At 30.7% G+C, this 23,451-nt stretch overlaps 3 protein-coding genes across 3 annotated transcripts; 1 reads left to right on the plus strand and 2 right to left on the minus strand.

Moving 5' to 3' along the window:
• Window positions 1-11: 11 nt before the first annotated feature.
• On the minus strand, window positions 12-852 carry LOC113855731 (protein TAPETUM DETERMINANT 1-like). Its single transcript, XM_027487360.1, has 2 exons — window positions 789-852; window positions 12-355 (listed from the first exon to the last, which is right to left on the minus strand). Exons 1-2 carry the CDS (start codon window positions 850-852, stop codon window positions 12-14), a joined length of 408 nt encoding a protein of 135 aa, XP_027343161.1.
• Window positions 853-3,196: 2,344 nt separating this feature from the next.
• LOC113853794 (protein MICRORCHIDIA 7-like) lies at window positions 3,197-13,024 on the minus strand. The gene is made up of 20 exons (XM_027484417.1): window positions 12,334-13,024; window positions 10,216-10,290; window positions 10,040-10,074; window positions 9,880-9,958; window positions 9,211-9,303; window positions 9,040-9,124; window positions 8,327-8,402; window positions 7,675-7,803; window positions 7,470-7,568; window positions 7,259-7,360; window positions 6,721-6,882; window positions 6,548-6,643; window positions 6,220-6,271; window positions 6,019-6,130; window positions 5,855-5,922; window positions 5,385-5,758; window positions 4,585-4,679; window positions 4,401-4,488; window positions 3,800-3,922; window positions 3,197-3,635 (listed from the first exon to the last, which is right to left on the minus strand). The coding sequence occupies exons 1-20, from the start codon at window positions 12,764-12,766 to the stop codon at window positions 3,552-3,554; spliced, it is 2,460 nt and encodes an 819-aa protein (XP_027340218.1). The 5' UTR covers window positions 12,767-13,024; the 3' UTR covers window positions 3,197-3,551.
• A 7,146-nt stretch (window positions 13,025-20,170) lies between these two features.
• On the plus strand, window positions 20,171-21,738 carry LOC113855733. Its single transcript, XM_027487361.1, has 4 exons — window positions 20,171-20,198; window positions 20,961-21,044; window positions 21,203-21,468; window positions 21,538-21,738. Exons 1-4 carry the CDS (start codon window positions 20,171-20,173, stop codon window positions 21,736-21,738), a joined length of 579 nt encoding a protein of 192 aa, XP_027343162.1.
• Window positions 21,739-23,451: the final 1,713 nt, after the last annotated feature.

Here is a 23,451-nt window from a genome sequence, read left to right on the forward strand (position 1 = left end):
GAGATGAAGGGTCAAACACAGGCCACAGAGGAAACGGAGAGAACATAACGGAATGAATTGGCATAATCAAAGGAAATAATGGCACCACTGCTTAAGGGTTTGCCATCATTAACAAGGCAATCATTGTAGCTTAAGCGCTTGAAGATTGTTGGGTTGATAAGGCGTGCAGAACTGAACCCCCCACATGAAAGGTGAATGTTAGAAATGTTGCACCCACTCACGCAAGTGTTAGCTATCTCTACCTTGTATGTGGGAATGCCACTTGGAAGTGGAACTGTTGGACTTTGATTTATTTCAATATCAGATTTTCTGCATTTGTCCTCTAACATTCTCCTTGCTTCACTTCTTTCGCCAGCTACATCAAGGGAATATAATAGATTTTTAATAACAACAATTAGTGGCTCAATTTTTTTTTTTTTAAATTGATTTGATCTAGATATCAAGTAAAAGAAGGTTTTGAAATTGATTTAACTTTTATTTCATGGGTTATTAATGAAGAACTTCGTCGTCAGATTCTTTTATTCCAAAATCAAATTAACTAGTAGTCATCAATAATACAATGAAATGTTTATTTATATAATATTTTGTACTGCTTTTACAAATAAGAGAATGAGATGAAAAAAAAAAGTATCAGATAAAATACATGATTTTATGTAAAATTATAATAAAATTGTTAGAGAGAGGTATGTGTAGAAGTAAAATAACTCCTGATAAATATGTGTGAATAGTATACAGTATATGCTAATTAACGTAAAGTTATAATGGAGTGTGTATACTAATTAACGCACCTGCAACAAAAGCGAGGATTCCTAGGAACAACAAGGACGACGTTAAGGTCGACCGTATCTTCATCATAATACAGCACAGCTAATGAGTGTAACTCAAACCCTAAAACCTCATAAAAGAAACACTATCATCACAGTTTGAAAAAATATAGAAAAAGAAACTATTAAAAGAAAGGGATGGAACCAGAGTTAAGTAACATTTTTTTTTCCCCTCTAATATGTGTGACAAAAAGATATAAAAAAATAAGAGAAAGGAAAGGACCAAATCAAGAAAGGAGTGTTAGTGAAAGTCATACAACAAAAAAGTGAAGAAATGAAACAAAACAACACATAAATATGTATGTATGTTCATGTTTCATAACCAAGAACTATTTCATGGGAGAGAGAGCGCAAATGCACCTTTGAAGGTGAAAGCAAATTTTGCACCGTGGAGAGGAGGCTGCCTCTCTGCATTTGCTCGTCTCTATACTCTAACTTTTATACAAGAAACATATAGTTAGAAATAAATGTAGTTTATTTCCCTAATAATAATTATTTAATGATAGATTCTTCAGTGTCTTCGTACGTGATAAATTTGAATCCTTATAATATATTGTAAGTTTGTTTTTGTCCACGACATTATAACTTTTGTTATATGTTCACACTGATAAAATAAATATCTATAAATATAACTAAATATCAAATTTTAAATAATATATCTATAAATATTTATATATTTATATTATATAAAATTTGATATATATATATATATATATATCATAAATATAATATGAAAAGATCTAATAATTAAATTAATTAATATCGTATCTTATAAATTATTAGGTGAAGTGAATATTAAATATTTAAGATCAATAAATTATGATCTTGTTTTATTATTTTAGCATAAAATATTATTTTTATTAAAAATTAAAATATAAATTTGCATGTCAATATTATTGATATTTATTAATCACTTCATAGAATTGATTTGATCTCTCTTGGTGATATGTACAAATTGTGAATGGTGATACAAATAAAGAGATGGATGAGTTATAAAGATAGATGAAGTAAAATGTTAATATTTGATAAAATATCTTTATTAAAGGATACATTAAAAAATTGAAACTAAATTTAAATTATAATTTAAAATCTTTTTAACAATAATTTGTATAAATTTTGTAACATGTCAAATTATAATAAAATCACGATAATGATACACATCCTGATTCATTTCTTTTGTTAGCCGCATCAAGGGAATAAGAAGGATCTTTAATAACGACAATTAGTGGCTCAAAAAAAATTAAAATTGATTTGATCAAGATATCATATCTAACTAAATTCAATTAAATAAAAGAATATTTTGATTTAATTTTTATTTTATGGTTTTAAGTGAAGAATTTTATTATCGATTAAATATGAATTTTTTTAGAATTCGGATCTTCTACACGCTAACTACATTGGTAACCTGCACTATATTTTGCCTTATGCAAACATAGAGCTTAAGCGAAATAAGTAAAAAGTAGCTTTTCACATAAGTCTTAGAATCTGTTTAAGCAAAAATTAAAAATTTCACTTGAGGAAAGGATGAACAAAATAGTGCATAGGAAAGGAAAGAACGCAGGGGCTGGTTGATTGGGTGAGGGAGAGGGAGAGGGAGAGGGAGAGATGGAGAAAAGAGACTGAGTGAGAGGGGGAAGAGGATGGCTAAGTTGAAAGGAGAGGGAGAGAGGGAGGAATTGAGTGGGGAGGGAGAGAGGGAGGAATTGAGTGGGGAGGGAGAAGGGGACTGGGTGGGAGAGGGGGAGGAGCTAAGAGAACAAAAAGAAGAAGGGTGAATGAGAGGAAGAAAGGGTTTAAGTGAAAGGCTAAATAAGAAGAGGAGAAGGAGTTAGATGGAAAAAAAGGAAAAGAGGAGGGATTAGGGTAGGTGGATGGAAGAGAGGGGAAGAGGCTGGGTAAGAAAGAAGAGGAGGAGTCAAAGGAACGAGAGAGAAAGAAGAAAATATTACAGTATATTTTTGCTGTCTAAAGATCGTATCCAATTTTATGTTACCTTGATATGTATTATTACTTTTATTTTATTATTTTTAGTGTAAAATACTCAACTGATTAGAGTCGATTTACATCGAACTATTAGGAGCAATTTTAAAAGTTCCAAGATTATTTGAGGCTTTAAGATGATAGTCTAAATCCTTCTGTGCAAGGGACTTATGCAGGAATCCCAGTTCCCAATACTTTTTTTTTTTCAAAATAATATAGTTCAATATGTATTAAAGATTAAAAGATTACAAATTATTTATTTATTTTCCACATTTTGAATCCCCTTTATAAACTGTCCAGAATTATAAAATAATTAAGTTACATCGTTCATAATTTTATATACATCAACAAGAATGTAAATTTATCCACAGTACTAAAAAACACAAGTTAATAACAAAAAGATTATTTATCCATAATTTTTTTGTTTGCAAATAGGAAAAACAATAAACAAAAAAAAGGCCAAACACACTGAAAGCAATATCGAAGAGGGGTGAGGGTGAAACAAGGATCCACGGATTAAGAATTTATTAGCATACCTAGTCACGATGTCTTCCCTCAGCACCGGGCCAGAATTTAATATCAATAAAAGTCAGCTATAAAACTATACAAACAATGAATGGGTCTTATATCCTACCTCCTAAGTTAGGAACTTCCTACAACATTAAACCAGCCCACACAAAAAGCATAGCCACCCAATGCCACGTACATGCAACACTCATAAGCACACAAAATGTAGAAACCAGGCTTTCATCGATCTACTTTGCCGCTTGAAGCCTTCCTTTCAAGTAACCGTACCTTGTCAAGCAGCTCTTGGATGGTGTTTGATGCGTCCTACAGGGGAAAGACAAAAGTGACGCTTAACCAACAAACGCAAATATTATTTTCAAATATTATTTTGTAATGTATTTTGGATCAAAAAGAGAAACATTTTTTTTCATTTCTACATTAAATTCTGGGCGAAAAGAGGGCAGGGCAATTATGTACGAGAGTAGAACCTGGAGTCTCTTTCTCAAGTTTTTCTCTTCAGTATCACGTCTATCCCTCTCTTCAGAAAATACATCAATAAGAGTTTCTTGATCCTTGTTTAATTCTTCAATCTTTTTCTCCGCAGCATGGAGCTGATAAAGAAGGGAAGAAATAAGAAATATGCAATGTTTAGAAAAGGACGAAAGCAATTTCAAGGGTGAGGCATTCATCGAGTATCATTTTCAAAGTCATCATTATTAAATATATTCATTATTAATAATAAACATTTTATTATATTAAATAACAATAACTAAAACTTATGATGATTGAAAAATAAATTATGAAAAAATTAATCAGATATTGAATTCAAAAAAAGTTAAATGCTCAATGAAGAAAATATATAACATAATGAAAAGAAAAAAAAGTTTCTAAAAACAGCCTGATTTAAAATAACTGTTAAAAATACTTTGGTTCAAAAATGAGAATTCATATTTAATATAGAGAAGTAAACAGAAAAATTAATCAAACTAACCTAATCCAAAATAGAATAATAGAAATTAACAACCCAGTCTACATCATTCTACGACATGAAATAGTCAGTTGTGAAGTGTCAAAGATCATGGTCCAAACCTGAGCTTCAAGAGATGTGCACCTGTCTTTCTCGTGCTTCAAATCCTGTAGTACTTCCCCTAAAATTTCTCCCTCCTTCCTCTGTAGTCTATAACCCAAAAACATAAAACACAGGAAGATAAGAGACAACAACCTCAATTCACCGAAGAAACCAAGATAAAACTTCTAGAATTACAATATATACCTTTCCTTCAACTCACGATTCTCTTTTTTCAATTTCTCTAGAGTCAATATATCAGAGTCAAATAGCGGTTGCTCACCATCGTTTACATTTTTTCCCTGCAATACTTCAATTACTTTTCAGGAGCCATTTCCGAATAACAAACAAGAAAAGGATCTCAAGTTAAAAATGCATTTTAGACTCTTGAACCATCGTCACCATAATTTGGATTTTAGAAGCAATTTTTCACAATCAAATCTACTAAAAGTCATTTTGGGATGTCCACTTTTAAAACAAATTCTATTACTAAAATCATCAATGTCCAGAATTACACATTATGTTTGATGACTTGTAAGAGATTGATGAAAAATAATCGTAACATCTATTTTAACCGAGATAACCAGCTATACAAGCCAAATCTATTTTTGTTTGAAGCTCCTATAGGTATCAGTTGTATCCCAGTCGTAAAATATTTTAAAGTAACCTTCTATTCTCATTGCTTAATACTAAAATATGGTTTAAATCAAAACATGACACCTATGACCTCCATCACCCCCACAGACGAAAGAGCACAACTTTTCCTGTTGGGATGCTTACATATTCGCCATTTTTCTATTATTTTCATCTTATGTACTCTTTCTTCATTACTTTCCACTGATAAAAGATAGAACATTAATTATAAGTATTATAATTCCTTATCCACCCTCTTCAAGCATCACATATTAACAACAATAATTCATGTTACAATGCATGGATATATACTAGCCAAAGAAATAAAAGTACAAGAATAAAGTGAAAAAAAGATAGATGATGAGAAGCATGACCTTTAGCTTCGATCCTTGTAAAGATCGTAAGGCTTTTCCACTTGATGTAGTATCTTGAAAACGTTCATTCTCATTTTCAAATGATTTTTTAGCCATAGATACCTTTTGACCTTGTTTCTTAGGCAAGACAATGTTAATTTGATCGCTGTCCTCATCTGATGACGTTGATTGTTCCGATGGACTTCGCATCCTACGTTGAGAGTTTGATAACTGACCATTTGAGTAAGGACTATATCTTTCTGTTTGTTTCCGAATCCGTTTCTGATTCGAGTGTGAATCTAATTTGTCTGATGTCAACGGTGTTGCTTTGCCTTCCATGGTAGAAGGCTTTCTTTTTGATTGTGATGATTCTGGAACAACATCAGGAGATGTCTCTGCAAAATAAGATGCATTTGTAGAATTTACTTTCCATGAGGAAGCATTATATTTATAAAACTACAACAGAGAAAGGCCTTATATCATAGCTTTACCAGCTGAATCTCGTATTTTCTTTTTACTTCGATTGGAAGCATAACCAATTTTATGGCAGTGAGAGCTCCTAAATATGATGGACAATAACAAATTAGTAAAACAAATAATTTATATTACATACAAGCAATTATCATAAATAATTCAATGGAGAATAAAGAATCACCAATAACTCTTCTGCATTTGTATCAACCGTGACTCTAGTCTCGATAAAACTAGTGTACGCTCAAAGCCTTGCTTATCGTGCGCAGGTTCAACAAAATTGGCTTCCAACACACCTGCAGATAGAAATGAACCCTATCTTAAATGAGCATAGTCAAGGTGATAAAAAGACCCCTGAACTCAAAGATCACAGGAAAGGCACCACCTATGACCCCACGCCCTCCACTTCCTGCTGGATTCCAGATCCTCCAGAACGGCTGACAATCAAGAAAACTACCTGTAAGAATAATGACAATGTTTGGACCTCTACAAACAAACAGAACACCAACTCCCTTAAGTCCAAGAATTTACCAAAGGGTTCATATTGATTGCTATGATAGAACAATGTATGAACTAAACCCAGATTAACAACTGAGAAAAGTACTCTATTATCTCAAAAGTACTTGGAGCACAGAAACTTTTAAAGGGAGAAAGGGCACAAGAGTCACATATATCTCACATGAGATGCTGATGTTTATCATAAAATACCCTACCTTAATGAGTCGATTCTTATGGTAAACATTAAACCCAGAAACATCAATATGGTGAACAGCATCCTTGACAAATCCAATAGTAACAATGGCGACCATCTGTCACAAGATCAAGATAAAATCATATTGTAGCACAAATTGGGAATATCAAACTTAAAATTTTATATAAAAATTACATTTGTATCCTTTGGAATTCCATCAATGCCAGATTGAGGCCTGTAGGTCACCTCCTGAGACATCATCATATCATTCACTATATTGTGATGCAAAATATCTTTCCCTCGAAGAATAATTCGGAAGCCAGGAGGAAGCCTCAGATATAAAATTGAGGCATAACTCTGAATAAACAAGAATAATAATAAATAATGATGAGAAGCATGATGATGCACACAGAGATATATTAGTCAGATTCATGTCCATACTAAATATAAAATAGAAACCAAATTACACAATATACGTATTTACATTTACATACAAGGCCTGTTTGTTGAATAGTTTAAGATATTTTTTCCTATCTTGTACTACTTTTTACATTTGTTTAGTCAACAAAATATGATAAGATAGGATAACACAATGTATCTAACTTGCGTTCATCAAAAGTAGAAAGAGCCCTATACATATACAACTGAGCAGGAATGTAAGAAATAACATGATATGTTACTTTTCTAAAATAAATAATATTAGTAATAACTAATAATTATCATCTTGGCTTACCCTTAGTGAATGGCGATAAGTCAGGAAGTGTCTGGAGTTGGGAAACTCTTTTGCCATCTGTATATTCTTCTCGTCTCGATTTACACCTCTTATTTGGATATCCTGACACAAAAGCCATAAACATAAACATATCAAAATTTATATAAATTGTTTATAAAAAAAAATTAACAGGACAAAGGGGAGGGAGTAGTGACTCAGTTAAAACACATACATGTGGGTCTGCATCAAAATCAAGTTCCAGCTGACCTTGGTCATCCTCCCAAAGATTGTATATTATGACTCGTGTACCATGATCTTTCATCAAATTGAACTAGAAATTGGGTAAGAGTAAGATGAGAGCAAGTAATCAACATAAACAAATAACCTCATGACTTGTGGCAACACGCACCCCTTCACCCCAAGTAGCAAGGGATTACCTGACGGAGAAGATCAGCCTCACTGGAAAATGGTGACCATTGTACTATTGTTTCCACATTTTTATTCCAATCATCCAACGAAGTTCGTATTATCTTCTGATATTCCACTTGTCCTCTTTCATAGTCCAGCTTTATTTCAGTATAAATAAAAGTTAGATGCATAAGAAAACATTCAAAAAATCAAATGAAATATAAAACACATACTCATCCCTGAATGGCTCTTAAAAATAATTCAACCGATCCACAAACATCCCCACCCCATCCCATGTTTAGTAATCAATGCATAATATTTTTTTATAATGCATGAACCTCACAGCATAAAATTGGATAATTACTGCAAGTGTGTGCCTACAAAAATTGAGGTACACTTCAGGTTTAAGATGATCAAGACCATGGGAATTCAACTATCTTGAAACAAACAAATTAGCCCGCCCTGTCACTATTCCAACAAATAGTATAAACCCCACATTAAATAATACCACAAAAGACAAAGTTCATCAATTGACAGGGGCAACACCTCTTGTGGCTTTGGCTCATGGGCTTGTAGTGAGAATGAAAGACAAAAATCAACATAAATATTTTGATTTCACTCTTAATAATAATAATATACACACTTTAAAAAACTCATCGATAAGTAAAGAAAACAAATTACCATGGGTACTACAATATCTTCCTTCCCAGTATTCCTCAAAAATGTGTAAGACAACAAGCCTATGCTTTGTGTAGAGCTAATAAAATATCCAAATCACTCAGTTAGAAATAGAAGCAAGCCATAAAAAACAAATATAAAGCATGAATATAACAGGCAGTAAACACAAATTCATCCTCAAGCACAATATAATCACTGGCTGTTATTAAGGAGAATTCTACAATTACTGATCGTGCCCCTGATGCCCCAGGCAGCCTAAGATATTAACATATATTTATTTCTTTGAAAAATAATACCATCAGAATCCAGCAAATAAGTATCATTCAGAAGGGTGTATTTTAAGTTGCACAATTAATGACCAAGTTCCTCAGAAGTCAGGACCTCACTATTACAGAAACTTCACCACAATTCATATATGATAAGAGATAAACAGTTTATTTGGCTTTTTAATGCATAAACGAAGATTTACTTTATATAATCTTACCAACAAAATATTATCCCATAACTTCAAGTTGGGTAAATACTAGACCACTGAGTATGAAACCAAGTATCCTAAACCCCAAAAAGAGAAAATCATAACTAGATTTTGTTGACTTCTTAAGAAAAAAACACAAAACACTAAAGCAACTAATTCAAAGTTAAATTCTAATTAAATGCAGAACACAGCTCGAACTTTGAAAGAAAATTGAATGAAGAAATCCAAAAGCTCCACAAACCTCTTCCCATCTTTCCCTTGATTACGGGAGAATACAATTACATCAGCACCTAGCCTCATAGTACTTGTTTTAAAGCCATTTCCATCTATCACATGAACTCAAAAAATCAGTAAGCTTTCTTGAAAGAAACATTCAACAAGATTTAAATTCTACCCTATACTAAAAGTATACATTGTCCAATTGTATTTGCCAATTTGCTTTTCACAGAATACCCCAGCGACATGCATTGACGCATTTTATCAGGATCCATCCCACCACCATTATCTGAAATAAGAAATAACAAAGCATTGTTTTAGATTTTGAAAACATAAAAAAGAAAACAAGAATAGTAAAAAGAAAAGAGGACATCTACAACTTACTCACAAGTCACAAGACATTCCAAAATCAAATTTCTAAACCTTATCCACATTTTTAACAGCCAAATCATAAATGCAACTACTGAATAATAGTGTGCAGTGCTGATTGTACCATGGATTCCAATTTAAAGAAATAAAACCAATTATTGATGAAATAAAGATTGGATTTCTAGATACTCAAATTTCAAAGGAATAGGAGTGAAATCAAAATTACCAATCATATTCCACTTGCACTTGTTTTAAGACAAGTTGGGTACAGGCAAAATATATACATTGACACTTGTTTAGTTCATGGAGGAAGAGAAAAACACATTTTTATGACGGTGTAGGATATTCTTGCACTCACAAGCATTTTAAAAATAGATGCTCTTCTTTCTCCCTTCTGTTTCTTATTACCGAAACCAATCATCTCAACTATCAATATGCTTCATTTTCCTTTTCTTTCCAAAGATCTATTAAGTAAAAAATTTATGAACGAAAATACCTTCAATCAGCAACATCCTGGTGCCATCTTTCTTATTTACAAGCATATCTACATTAACATATGTGGCCCCATTACAAACCTGAAGTCAAATTCAAGAAGTAAAGCAGGGTACTAATCACTAGCATTGCATTATTCCAAAGATACGGGACGCGAGGCATACCTCATCCAACGAATTGTCCAAAAGCTCAGCAAAAGCTGCAGAACATAACCAATCTAAGCATACTAACTAAATAATGATAAATCTCTAGGAGTCAAGGGGGAAGGGAAATAAAAATTCATTTAATATGAAAAATACTGATTAGCGGTTGACCATTGATATAAGCATGTTCATTTTACCTCCAAGAGCCCACTTATGACTTGTGGCATTAGAGTGTAAAAATTTGGGGTGAACCCTGACATGATCCATACCAACTGCAGATTTTACAAGAAATATCAGGTTATGTTACATTGTCAAGAACGCAGGCTTACTCAAAAAACCTTAGTTTGTGACAGCCAAACAGAATGAATAAAGGAACCAACTAACCAATAGGGAAATAAAAAAAGAAAAACATCTATAAAAGAGAAGAACTTCTTGAATATATCTATTGCATAACAAAAAGGATAAAAAAAAGTCCTATGTTGATCCTTGATTAACGTATGATAAGAACCTTGGGAAAACCTAAGGCCTTAAAACACTACATTGAGATTGAATCTCATACTTCCAATGTGGGACTCAAATCTCATGCTATACAATTGAAACCCTAGCACCAACACAAGAGATAGCTTTGCACTAGCACTTTGACTAGTCCTAAGCAAGCACTGCAATGCCCACATCACTTTCCACAACATTTGATTAATTGAAAGATATGGTGGAAATCTCTAGTGCAAATTGAAAAAAAAACTTAGGACAATCGCACCATAAAAGCTAGCTATTGTAGTTCAAGAGTACAGAGTCTTACAAATTTCACACTAAGACCCCATACTTCCAATGTGAGACTCAAGTCTCATACCTTGCAATAGGATTTTAACAAAGTATCACCTCCAAATCAAAGAATGACTATCAACACTTAACTAGGTCAACATGTGATAGGTGTAGGCCACCTTTAATGAAGGTTTATCAGAGGAAGCCTAAAAATAGGACAACTGCAGATAATTTGAATTGTCAGTCATAACTGTATTAGTTATAACTGTATTTTGTTTCATGCTCTATAAATAGTTAGTTCGAAAGGGGGGAGGGTATCTTGGGAGAAATCAGATATTGAAGGGAGAGGCTGGAACTCTCGAAATTCCAGTGGGAGGGTGCTGTATTGTATCCTATTCTCTTCTCTTATTCAGAGAAGATTCAATAAAAATTATATTCTTTGTTCGATAGCTATCAACATGATGATCCATGATCAGCCAAGTCCCAAGATATTAATCAAGAGAGCATAATATTCTATACCTAATAGCAACCTAAAACTGTCAAAATCAGAAAATGCCTAACAAGATAGCAGAGAGCATGATGATTAAAGTATACTAAAGATTAAGCATAAAAAGTAATTATTTTATAATACACATGAAAATGATTAAAAAACAAATTACCCAAATGTAAAGAACAATAATAATCAAAAGTCATAGTTTGGATAAAATGACCATCATCAATCTAGGGCATACTGAACAAGTCAATATCAACATAATCAATGAGCATAGAAGGAAAAGGGGGGAATTAAAGAGCATGTGCGTTGTCATATAAAAAATGCAGATCGATACAAAAGAAGGAGCTGAGAACAAGTAAAAGGGCAAGATGCAAAAGGGCAGGCTGGGCTGCTGAGAGTGAGTGAAAAAAACATGTCAAAAGAATACTACGCTGTGAGGATAGTGTGGTCTTGCTGAGTTTTTTTAATAGATGACAGGATTCTAACTCTGAAAACCCTCTTATGCAGGATAAACAGTGTAAAACCACAACTGAGTGCGCACACAGTTGCCAAAACGGTTGACCAAATATGCATGGGTTCTCCTAAACGGTACTGTGACTGTATGGGTACAAGTAGAACTCCAGGGCTGGAAACAACGTAGAATAATCTCTGTATTTCCCTGAGCCGTGCAAGTTAAGTTACCCTTCCTCAAAAATCTACAGTACAGAAAATAATCTCTACTGCATACAGACATACCACCATGGATATGTTTGATACGAGAGTGAGTGCCACGAAACCAGTGAAAAAACTCATTTCAATTTTGAACTCCTTACATTTTAGTCCCACAAAAACATGCGCTTAAACTCTTCCTATTTAGAACAAACATCAGAAATGAAACACAAGGACCACAAAATAGCATTGCCAATTAGTAACCACTCGTCATTTCATATAAAATTAACCAATAACTTATTCCTCTCCAAGCATTCCATGACATATAACAAATCTAAAACACAATAGCATTTGCAATTAGTAATTACACATCATTTCGTATAACATTCAAAAACAAAATATCAAAACACACCGGTTGAAGATTCACTAAGACCACTAGGAGCACCATCGTAATCTCCAGCCTTCCAGAACTGCTTACAGCTTTGCACACTCAAACGCAACGCAGAATTCGAAGCCCATTCCGGCGCCGGCAAGGATAGCACTGCGTCCTCCGCCGCCGGCTGCGGCGGCGCCGGAGGGAGAGGGCTGAGGAACCCAACCGGCAAAACCACTCCTCCAACATCCTCAGTCTTGCGCTTCTTCCAAGGACTCTCTCCTGAAGCGGCGCGTTCGACCAAGCCGGCGATCTCGCTGTCGAAATCGCCTTCGGAATCGGAATCGCTGCTGCTGCTGCTGAGTTCGATAACCGACTCGGGAGGGGGCTCTGAAACGGCACCGTTTCTCTGCCTCCGCTCGGACACATTCGTCGGAGTGTCGAAGACTTCTTGTTTGACACAAGCATCCATAGCAAAAACGAAAAAGATTAAATAAAGATTCAACAGATTCAGTTTTGTACAGATTATAGAGACAGAAAGAACAAACGAAGGAAAGGAAATTCTCAGAGGTTTTAAAAGTGAAAGGAAAATGGAGTGAGGTTGATGCAATGGTTGAACAAAAGGGGTTAGTCTCGTCGTTGGTAAAAGAAAAGGAGCAAAAGACGGGCCTCTCGGCTTGATCCTTCGAATCGAGGAAAATACGGTGCACCCAACGCTTCAATTTAAATCGTTACAGTACACAAGTTTTCTTTTTTTCTATTCATTTTATTTTCAGACGCTGAAATTTTTGGGTTATTATTTAATTTAAATTTGTTATACTACACTAATCTGTGCTTATCATAAATGCTGATACTTATTGAGCATGGCTTCCAAATGGAATACCGAATACTCATCTTCATTATTGATAAATTGTTTTTAAAACATGTCCTCATAGTACAACTTTGTAATTTTTAATTAAAAAAAATACTATATATGTCATTATTGTGTTATTGGATACGTATTAACAAGGAACAATAAAAAATAACTATTATTTATTTTGAAATATATATTATAAAATATATCATGATATTAATTTGTACTTTATTATTTTTATGATTTAATTATATGCAATATTAAAACCAGTATTTTATGTTAATAAACTTAAGTTAGCTTAGTCTTCTCTTTTATATTATCGTATTTTTATCAAATTTTGTACAAATCTGGAAAATACTTTATCAAAATTTTGAATCAAAAATAAAATAAAATCAACTTCGTTCCATATAAATTTCTATTTAATATATTGTGTTTGATAAAATTAAAAATTTATTTTAAAAAAATATTTACATATCATAACTCTCAGGAGTTATTTGGAAAGTAAAATCTTAAAAACTAATTGAAGAAAAGATAAATTTTATATTTTAAATAAATATATTTAAAATTAATATTTTTTAAAAATAAAAATATAAATTCATGTATTATCATAAATTTAATTATTTAAATCATTATAAATAATATATGATTATTTTAATTTAAAATTTAAAATATAACATCTTTTTTTTCAGAACTTCTTTTATTTAAATAATATTAATAACACTTAAAATGTATATAAATTTTATTTTTTAGAATATTGAAGTACCGTTTGATGTGCACGCACACCACCTCGCGTTGGGACTAGGGTAAGACATTTTTTTTTCTTCTAAGTTACGGTATATTATAAATATTTAATATGATTATATTTATTAAAACTTAAATTTGAAATTATAAATTAAGCTAAAATAACTTTTACTAATTAATCCATATATTTGGTGATGATTTAATTTTTCTAATTTTTAAAGTTGAATTTAAAAAAATATAATATAATATATTGAAAATATATTTTATTAATTGTATTAAAATTATGAAAAATATATTATTTTTTATTAAGAATATATTCTTGTTAACAACTCTAAAAATTTAAAGTGTCAGTAGTTTTTAAAATTAAAGTAAAACCTTAATAATATTAATAAAGTAAAAACGTGAAATTGAAGCTATGAGTTGAAGAGTTAAGACGCTGAATAATGGTAAAACGGTATCATGGTGAAGGTCTTATTAAGTAAAAAACACACGTTGGGTAATTATGTTAAATGTCTCAAATTGAACCAATTCTCTTCCCTTCTCAGATTTCCCCTCTTTTTGGGGGCGCTGTGCAATCTATATGTTTCAAACAATATGATTGGTTTTGGATGTCAAATGCTGTTCTCTGTCGTCCAATCGGCATCAAATCTCGTGGGCACGCTAAATTTTGCAATTCACATCTTCTTTCGTTTCCAACCAATGATATTACTACATAGTCATGTCATATTTATGCAATTTTATTATATTGCTATTTAATTATAGCTTAATACATTTTGTTTATTACATTTTAACATTTAAATGCTATTATCTATGTTTGAAGTAAAGTGATACATAATAATAAAAATGTGAATAAAATTTATTTTTATTTTCACATGTTTATCGATGCCTCTTGAAAATATTTAATAATTTATTAAAAAAATTGTGTAAATTTTACAGCTTCACAATAAAATAATGATTTAAGTAAAAAATAATGAATTATTAATTTTTTTGAAGTGTGTTTAACGGCACATAAAAAATTATAAATACTATATTTTGATAAACCTTTATTATTTATTTAGTATAAATTAATTAAAATATATTAAAAATGATTGATTATTTGTATAAAAAATATCACTGCCATAAAAAATAAATTATTATTTCTTATAATAAAATATGTATGATGACATAAAATGTAAGTCATTTCTTGAAAAAAAAATTAACATAATTTGTGTAGTAAGCTAAATTAACTTAACTTACGAGAAAAGTTACTTTCTTAATAAATATATTTTGTGAAAAGAAAAGAGCGAAAAGTCAGTTTCTTAATAAATACATTTTGTGAAAAGAAAAGAGCAAAAAGTTAAAGTACAATATAATTTTTAGAGTCAATAAAATTATGTTTAAATATGTTATTAGTCTCTATAAATGTAAGTCATTTTGTAATAAATTGTTATAAATTTTTTTTTAAGATATAGTCCATGAAAAGTTAAAAATTTAATATTTAATCTCTATTGTTAACTCTCTCTATTAAGTGCTGAATTGACTGACAAAGAATCAGCTCAGTTTAACACTCTACGTGGCATATCATGTTATTTATTTTTTATTTTATATAATTGTATAAAAGTACTTCTCCTTCTCTCACTCCTTCCTCTTTCCCACACTCTCATTCATACTACCCCCTCCCCTTCCTTTTCCCCACTACCTATTTACCCCACATCATTCTTCCTCCAACACCCATACTTATTTCTCATATTCGCATTATCATTCTTCCTTCTCTACATCATTTTCTCTTTAACACCCACACTTCTACCATTATTCGCACCACCCCCTCCCACATCCCTTCCCTTTCTTTTATCTGCACCATCCCCAAACCCCCCACCTATTTTCGTCTACCTCTTCCCCGCATCTTTCTCCCTCCAACACCTACACTTATTCTTCACATCTGCACCACTGTTCTTCCTTTCCCACATTCCTTTCTCTCCAACACCTATACTCCTACCACCATCCGCACCACTCTCTTCTCCACTTTAAATAAAATTTGACACATTAAACTTTTATGTCAGCTCAACAGTGTTCACAACCATCTTTCTCACATGTACCATGTTGTGGCAAGTTGGCAATTTCAGGAGTTGAAACAACAACACAATAAAGGGAAAGGAGGGAGAGTTAAATGATGGGACCATAGCAAGTGGAGAGAGTATGAAAGTTTTTGTGGGATAAGTGGAAGATGAGATGAAAATGACAAAGGAGAGGGGAAAAGGAGAGGGAAGAAGGGGTGCTGGGGGTTGTGAGGGAGAAAAAAAAAGGACTGTGGAGAAGAAAAATGAAAGTTAGAGAGACTTTTACGCAGTTATGTAAAATATATTCAGGAACTTATTTTTAAATAATTTTAAATAATAAATAATAAATGACATAGCATGCCACATAAGTTGTGATTAGGCCTCAAGATGATCACGTGACGCCACGTGAAGTGCTGAGCTGACTCTCTGTCAACCAGCTCAACACTTAATCGAGAAAGATTAACAGCAGAGACTAAATCTTAAATTTCTAACTTTTTAAGGACTACATCCTAAAAAAAAAAATTTACAAAAACTTATCACAAAATGACCTATATTTATAGGATATAACTTATAACTATAAGCAAAGTTAAATTTTATAACTTATAATTGAAACTTCGCATTTTTTATGCTTTTAAGAAGTTTTTTTAAGTAAAGTACATATCAATTGTAATAAAATAAAATATTTTATACTTTTACAATATTATTCCATTTTATTGAACTTTTATTTAAGTTATGATTATGTTGAAATTTTAGAATAAAAAAATTTAAAAATGAAAAAAAAACATTTGAAAAATCAGGGAATGAAAAAAAAAAGAATAAAAATAAAAAAATGCAAAACTATATAGATTTTTAATAAATTAGCTTAACAAAGTATTTTGTAACTTTTTTTTGTATAATTAGTTAGTACTATAATTTTTTTAAAACTTTTTTATATGTTGACTTTTATATTAGAGGTTAAGGACGTGCAAAACAAGCTCTAATTAGCCTAAAAAAATATCAAAACAAAAATTCACAAAATTAAGGTCAAATGAATGATAATTGTAAGGCCACTTGTAAGAAATTTTTAAACTATTCTAAAGGTCATTACATGGTAAACTCAAAACCTCCTAACTAAGGGATAAAATCAGATTAAATTTAAAAATTTAGAAAAGTAAAATTAATTAAGAAGGTAAATCAATAAAAAAAATTATTCTAATGCATCAAAATTTTTAGGCATTTGAATTTAATATAAAGAGAAAATAATTTGTCAAGTAAATTAACACATATATGTGGCATGAAATGACTTAAAGAAATGAAAAATAATATTGTAAAAAGACGAGAATAGGAAGATATGTGAATACTTATTATTTTTATTATTGTCTATTTTATATGTTTTATTATTTTTTTTATTTTTACTTCGAAAAAAAAAACTATTTTAATCAAATTCAATCCATAATCGTTGTTGATTTTTATGACAAAAAAATATATATACAAAATTGTAAGAAGAATGAACGGAAAAAATTTAATTTATTGAACAATAATAATACATTCATAATAACTCAAAAAAACATAAACTAATTAAATAACCAATGAATTGATAATAAATTTTAATAAAAAAAATAAATTATTTTTAAATATTAAACTATTATTAACTATAATAATAATAATTTAATAAACTGAAAAAAATAAAGCAATTTCAAAAAAAAAAACCAAAAGCAGTTTTAAAATCACATTATTAATACTTTTTTTTTTGTTTTTTAGATTACAAATTATATTTTTTTATAATTTAAATTTATTAACAGAAAGTAGATTTATTGTCAAAAAATAATTATATTCTTTTTTACTTTAAATTAAAATCAAATAAAAATATCTAAAATAAAATTAATTCCTTTTCAAAAGTATAAAAAAACATCTTATTGTAAAAAAAAATAAAAATATACCGTTAACTCAAAATTAAATCAATCAAATATTTTATTAGATATTTAAAATATTATAAAATTAATTTAAAATGTTTAAGAGTTTCGCCAACACAAATTTTTTATTAGATAGAGCTTGAGACTTATTTTGAATTACTAAAATTAAATGAAATGAAGTAAGAAAAAACAAGAAAATATTACAAGGTTTCAAATATAATTATAAAATAAATTAAAAAATCACATGCAATTAACAAGAGAGCTACAAACAAGTATTGAGCTTTTAAAACTCATAACTAAAAGTATATAAAAAAAGGGTATTAAATTGTAATGTAAACAGTGTAAATTTATTAGTTCAACAAGTATTTAAGCCCGTATTATGCATGGCTGAATCATTACTGTATTTATGTAAATATAATCAACTCATAGTGTGTGGACTTAAATAATATTTGTACACTCAATTCAATTGATTTTTTTAAAAGTGATAATTCATTTGAAGTTGCACAATTATTTTAACATATTTATCTATATGGACATTTTAAATTAGGACCCAAATGTCATAATTTCTTGAAAATCCTTCATATTGGTCATACAGCCCAAATTACAACTACATGTTTATTTTAATCTATTTAGATTTCTAGTTTTTTATTTATTTTCAGGTACTGTAGTTTCAATCTTTATTTTTTTTTTAATCTTATGTAAACTATCATTGTACATATCTTTGGTAAGAGTAGAGCTTCTTGCTTAGCGCCTGGTGGGTGACAATGATAATGTCTCGTAGCAAGTGTGCTGCTGACATATATAAATTAAGTTTAATTTTAATATATTTTTTTAAATTGAATAAAATATTTTTAATAAAACTTAGATTTAAATATACTTTTAATTTTATTTTTTAAAATTTAATTTATTTTTTTTAGTAGTTGATATTTTTAAATTCACTGCTTTTGATTCCTCTCACTGATATAACATAGCGTCACAGAAATTTAACGTGAAGCAATTTTTCTGAATCATCGTAACCAAAAAGATTATATTTAAAAAGTAAAAAATAAAGTAAAAGCAAATAAATATTAATATTAAAATAATATAAAAATTTAAGAAATAAAAATATATTAAAACTCAATAGTTTGAATTATTAAATATAATTAAAACATATCTAAAAAAATTTTATTTATAATACTCTTATTGAGATAAGTATTTTCTCAATAAAATATATAAAAATTCATCGGTAATATATATATATATATATATATATATATATATATATAAGGGTATTAAATTGTAATGTAAATACCGTAAATGTGAGTGCAGCTAGATTGTGATGGTAAGGACAAACAAACCACACGTTTCATGCATTGACCATAGTTAGACAAACAAACAAACCACACGTTTTATATTTTTGTAAAGTATATATAAATCTTATGTGATAAAAAGTGTCTTATTATAAGTTAGTAGGATGCTATCGTTAGATTTGGCAATTTGGATTAGAAATGGGGACCACAGCCTGGTTCAATCCACATTCTCAACATAAAAATCCACTTTCCATATTTTTGTTGGGTACATATAACTTCGTTTGTTACATGATTTTGCATGTCTAGATAAATGGATTTTCATTATATGTTCACGAAAATTTGAAGGACTGTGAAAATACCCATTTTGCAGAGTCGATTCCACCTGGACAAACACATTCTCTCTCCGCCCCTTTCATAAGAATAAAAACTTATTATAACTGATTTAAAAATAAACTCTATCATTGTATTAATTATTAAAAAATTATTTAATAAATACTCTTAAAATTTTATAAAAAATTATTAAGAACCGACAAATATTTAAAACTTTCTTATTAAAAAAAAGTCAAAGGAAATAAATTCTAAAGACTTTGAATGTAAAAATGTGGAGTAATTAAATGATAACTTATTAGACTTGACACCATATAAAAATTTTAAAAATAAAAGATAAAATTTAGATATGACAGTTCATGTTTTTAATTACAATTAAAGTTTTATTTTAATAACTAGTATAAACTTTATAATTAATTTTTATTATATGAATTATTAATATATTAAAACTTCAAATAAAAACAATAAAATTACTTATGATACATAATTATGTTTTTTTTTCATTTCTAAAATAATAAAATTATTTTTTCTATGTGTTGTGAATGTCTATGCATCATGAGACTAAGTGTGAAGAGAAACTTACAGAATGATTTGCTCATGACAAGAAAGGATTTTAGTAAATTTATGTAGTGTATATTGGGTGACTTTAATGTTGTGAGACAGGTGAAAGAGAGGAAGGGTTATCAGATAGATTATAGTATCTTTGAAATGGATGGCTTTAATTCTTTTATCTAGGAAATGGAGCTTGTAGATCTTCCACTTATGGGTAAGAAATTTATATGGATAAGAGGGGATGCTTCTATAATGAGCAGGCTGAATAAAGTCCTTATTTCTGGTTCCTGGCTTAATTACTAAGGAGATGGTTTTATTCAGGTTCTGAGTAGAGATGTGTCTGATCATTGTCCCATATTTTTAAACACAAAAGCGGTTAATTAGAGTCCAAAGCCGTTTCGATTTAACAATTGTTGGCTGACTCATAAGGGAGTTGTGGAGGTGGTGAAAGAAGTATGAAAAAGAGATATTACTCTTCCATGGGCTGCCCAAAGAGTTAGCCAGAAGTTGAGAAATGTTAAGATTGCATTGAAAAAATGGTATATTAAGGTGTTTGGAAATGTTGATAAGGTAATTTCTGATGACAATTGAGTTGAGCTTGATTGATGATAAAAATTCTATGATGGAACTTTCCGATATGGAGAAGGAGCGTCAATAGATATTGGCGGGTGATATTTGAAAGGTTAAGAATAATAGAGAGAGTCTCATAGCTCAAAAAGCTTAGGTGCGATGGGAGAAGGAGGGTGATTTAAATACAAAGTTCTTTCATTTGTGTGTTAACGGGAGCAGGCGACAAATACATGCGTTTCAAATTGGAGAGAGATGTGTTGAAGAGGTTGATGAGATTAAAGTAAGTGTAGTGTCTTATTTTGTATATCATTTTAGCAGTAAAGGTTGGCTTCAACCTACCATTAATGTTAATGATTTACCAAGAGTCTTTGTTCTACAAAATGAGGGCTTGTTAATGCTTTTTTAGAGGAGGAAGTGAAGAGGATGATTTTGGAGTATGAGGGAGAAAAAGTCCAGAGCTTGATGGATTTCATTTTGTGTTCCTTAAGAGGTTTTGGGGAGTGATTAAGAAAAAAGTGATGGATATACTTGCTGAATTTTTAAGAAATAGAAAACTACTTAATTCTTTGTTATCCTACTTTATAGTACTTGTATCAAAAGTGTCTTGCTCACAATAGATCTCTGACTTTTGGCCTATTTCATTGCTAGGTTGCCTTTATAAGATTGTTTTCAAGCTTTTGACAAATAGGTTGAAAGAGGTTATGAATTCAATAATTTCGGAACAACAGTCAGCCTTTATTTCAGGAAGGAACATGTTAGATAGTGTGCTTGTGGCTAATGAGGTATTTGAGTATGTGCGAAGGCATAACAAGAGATGTTTTGTGTTAAAGTTTGATTATGAGAAAGCTTATGATCTAGTGGAGTGGGGATATATTTTGTTTATGTTATGTAGCTTTGGATTTTCAGAAAAATGGGTTAGTTGAATGGAAGCTTGTGTGGGGGGTAGCCTATCAGCTTTGATTAATGGTTGTTCTACATTGGAGGTTCATATTGGGCGGGGCCTAAAACAGGGGATCTTCTTGCCCTTTTTTTTTCTTGCGGCAGCAGAGGGGTTAGGAGTTCTTATACGGAAGGCAGTAGCTTATGAGTTATTCTTTGGTGTGAAGATTGTGGTTGGGGTACCGGATATTTTTTTGCTGCAATTTGCAGATGACATATTGATTATGGGAGATGCTTCAATTTAGAACTTGTGGACTTTGAAAGCACTATTGTGTAACTTTGAGTTAATGTCAGGTATGAAAAATAACTTCCATAAAAGCTGTGTATTGGGATTAACACTAGCGATGACTTTGAAAACTTGACTGCAAAATTCCTACATTGTAAGATTGGTAGTTTTTCATTAAAGTATCTTAAGTTACAGTTAGGTGTTAACCCGAGGAAGCCTAGTGCATGGAAGGGTGTGTTAGAGGCTCTTAAAAAGAGGTTGGGGTTTGGGGACCAGACATTTCTTTATTGCAATTTACGGATGACACATTGATTATAGGAGAGGTTTTGGTTCAGAACTTGTGGACTTTGAAAGCAATATTCTGTAACTTTGAGTTAATGTCAGGTATGAAAATTAACTTCCATAAAAGTTGTATATTAGGGATTAACAATGGCAATGACTTTGAAAACTTAGTTGCAGAGTTCCTACATTATAAGATTGGTAGTTTCTCATTAAAGTATCTCGGGTTACAGTTAAGTGTTAACCCAATGAAGGCTAGTGCATGGAAGGGTGTGTTAGATGCTCTTAAAAAGAGGTTGACATCATTGAAGTATATGTATTTATCGATTAGAGGCAGGGTGATTGATTAATGTCGTTTTTAATTCTATGTTATTGCACTCGTTATCCTTTTTTAAGGTACCGAAGTCGGTTATAAAGGAGATTGTCACTATCCAACATAATTTTTATAGAAAGGTGTTAAAGATGGATCTAAAATTCCTGGGTGAAATGAAAAATGATTTGTAGACCGTGGAAGAATGGTGACTTAGGCATTAGGAATGTGCAGTAGTTTATTGGTAAATAGTTGTGGCGAGGTGTTAATTATTCTAGTTTATTGTGTGCAGGTGTTGTAAGTTAGGCATAGCAGATTAACTTCTTCTATTCAGCGTCCATCAATCCACAATAAATGTTCTTTGTGTTAGCGTGATTTATTGGAAGTTATTCATCAAGAAAATTCATGGCTGAATGAGAAGTTCAATAAGAGTGTGGGTGCAAGTTTGCACACCTTTTTTTGGAGAGAAGAGTGGGTAGGTGGAGTACAATTGTGTAAGGCATTTCCATGATTTTTTGCAGTGGCAAGGAATATTGAATCTTGTATATTGGAGAATAATTTTCATGATGGCACTAGGTGAGTTTGGGATGTTAGTTGGCGAAGAGAACTCATGTGATCAAAGCTTTAATCTTTTGTTGGAACTTGTGGATGAAATTTCTATTAAGGTGCTACAAGAAGATAAATGAGTATAAAGGACAGATTTTTTATGTTGTTATTTAGTACAATGTGCGTATTCATGGCTATTTAAACTTTTTGGTGGTCTTAATAGTGTAAATTAGTGTATAGCAGACGCCTTACAAAGGCTATGAAGAGGAAATATTCCCTTTAAGTGTCTGGTATTCTTGGCAATTGTTGTTGAATGCACTTCTTTATAAAGGTTTACTGATTGATCGTGATATTCAAATTGACAATATAACTTGTTACTTTTGTCATATTTTAGAGAAACTTTCAACTTATTTATTTTTAATGTGCTCAGTTTTATCTTAAATTTGGTACTTTATTATGCATTGGCTTAGATTGTCACTAGTTTTGTCTTCATATGCATATGTTTATAATATTTTTATGTTACACAAAATAAGTCAAATTTTAAGAAAATCAAAAGAAATAAAAATTCCCCTACCTCATTTTTCATGGTTGTTAAGA

This window comes from Abrus precatorius, unplaced genomic scaffold, assembly GCF_003935025.1.
Source record: "Abrus precatorius isolate BTA unplaced genomic scaffold, Abrus_2018 Scaffold11, whole genome shotgun sequence".
In the NCBI taxonomy this organism is placed as follows: domain Eukaryota; kingdom Viridiplantae; phylum Streptophyta; class Magnoliopsida; order Fabales; family Fabaceae; genus Abrus; species Abrus precatorius.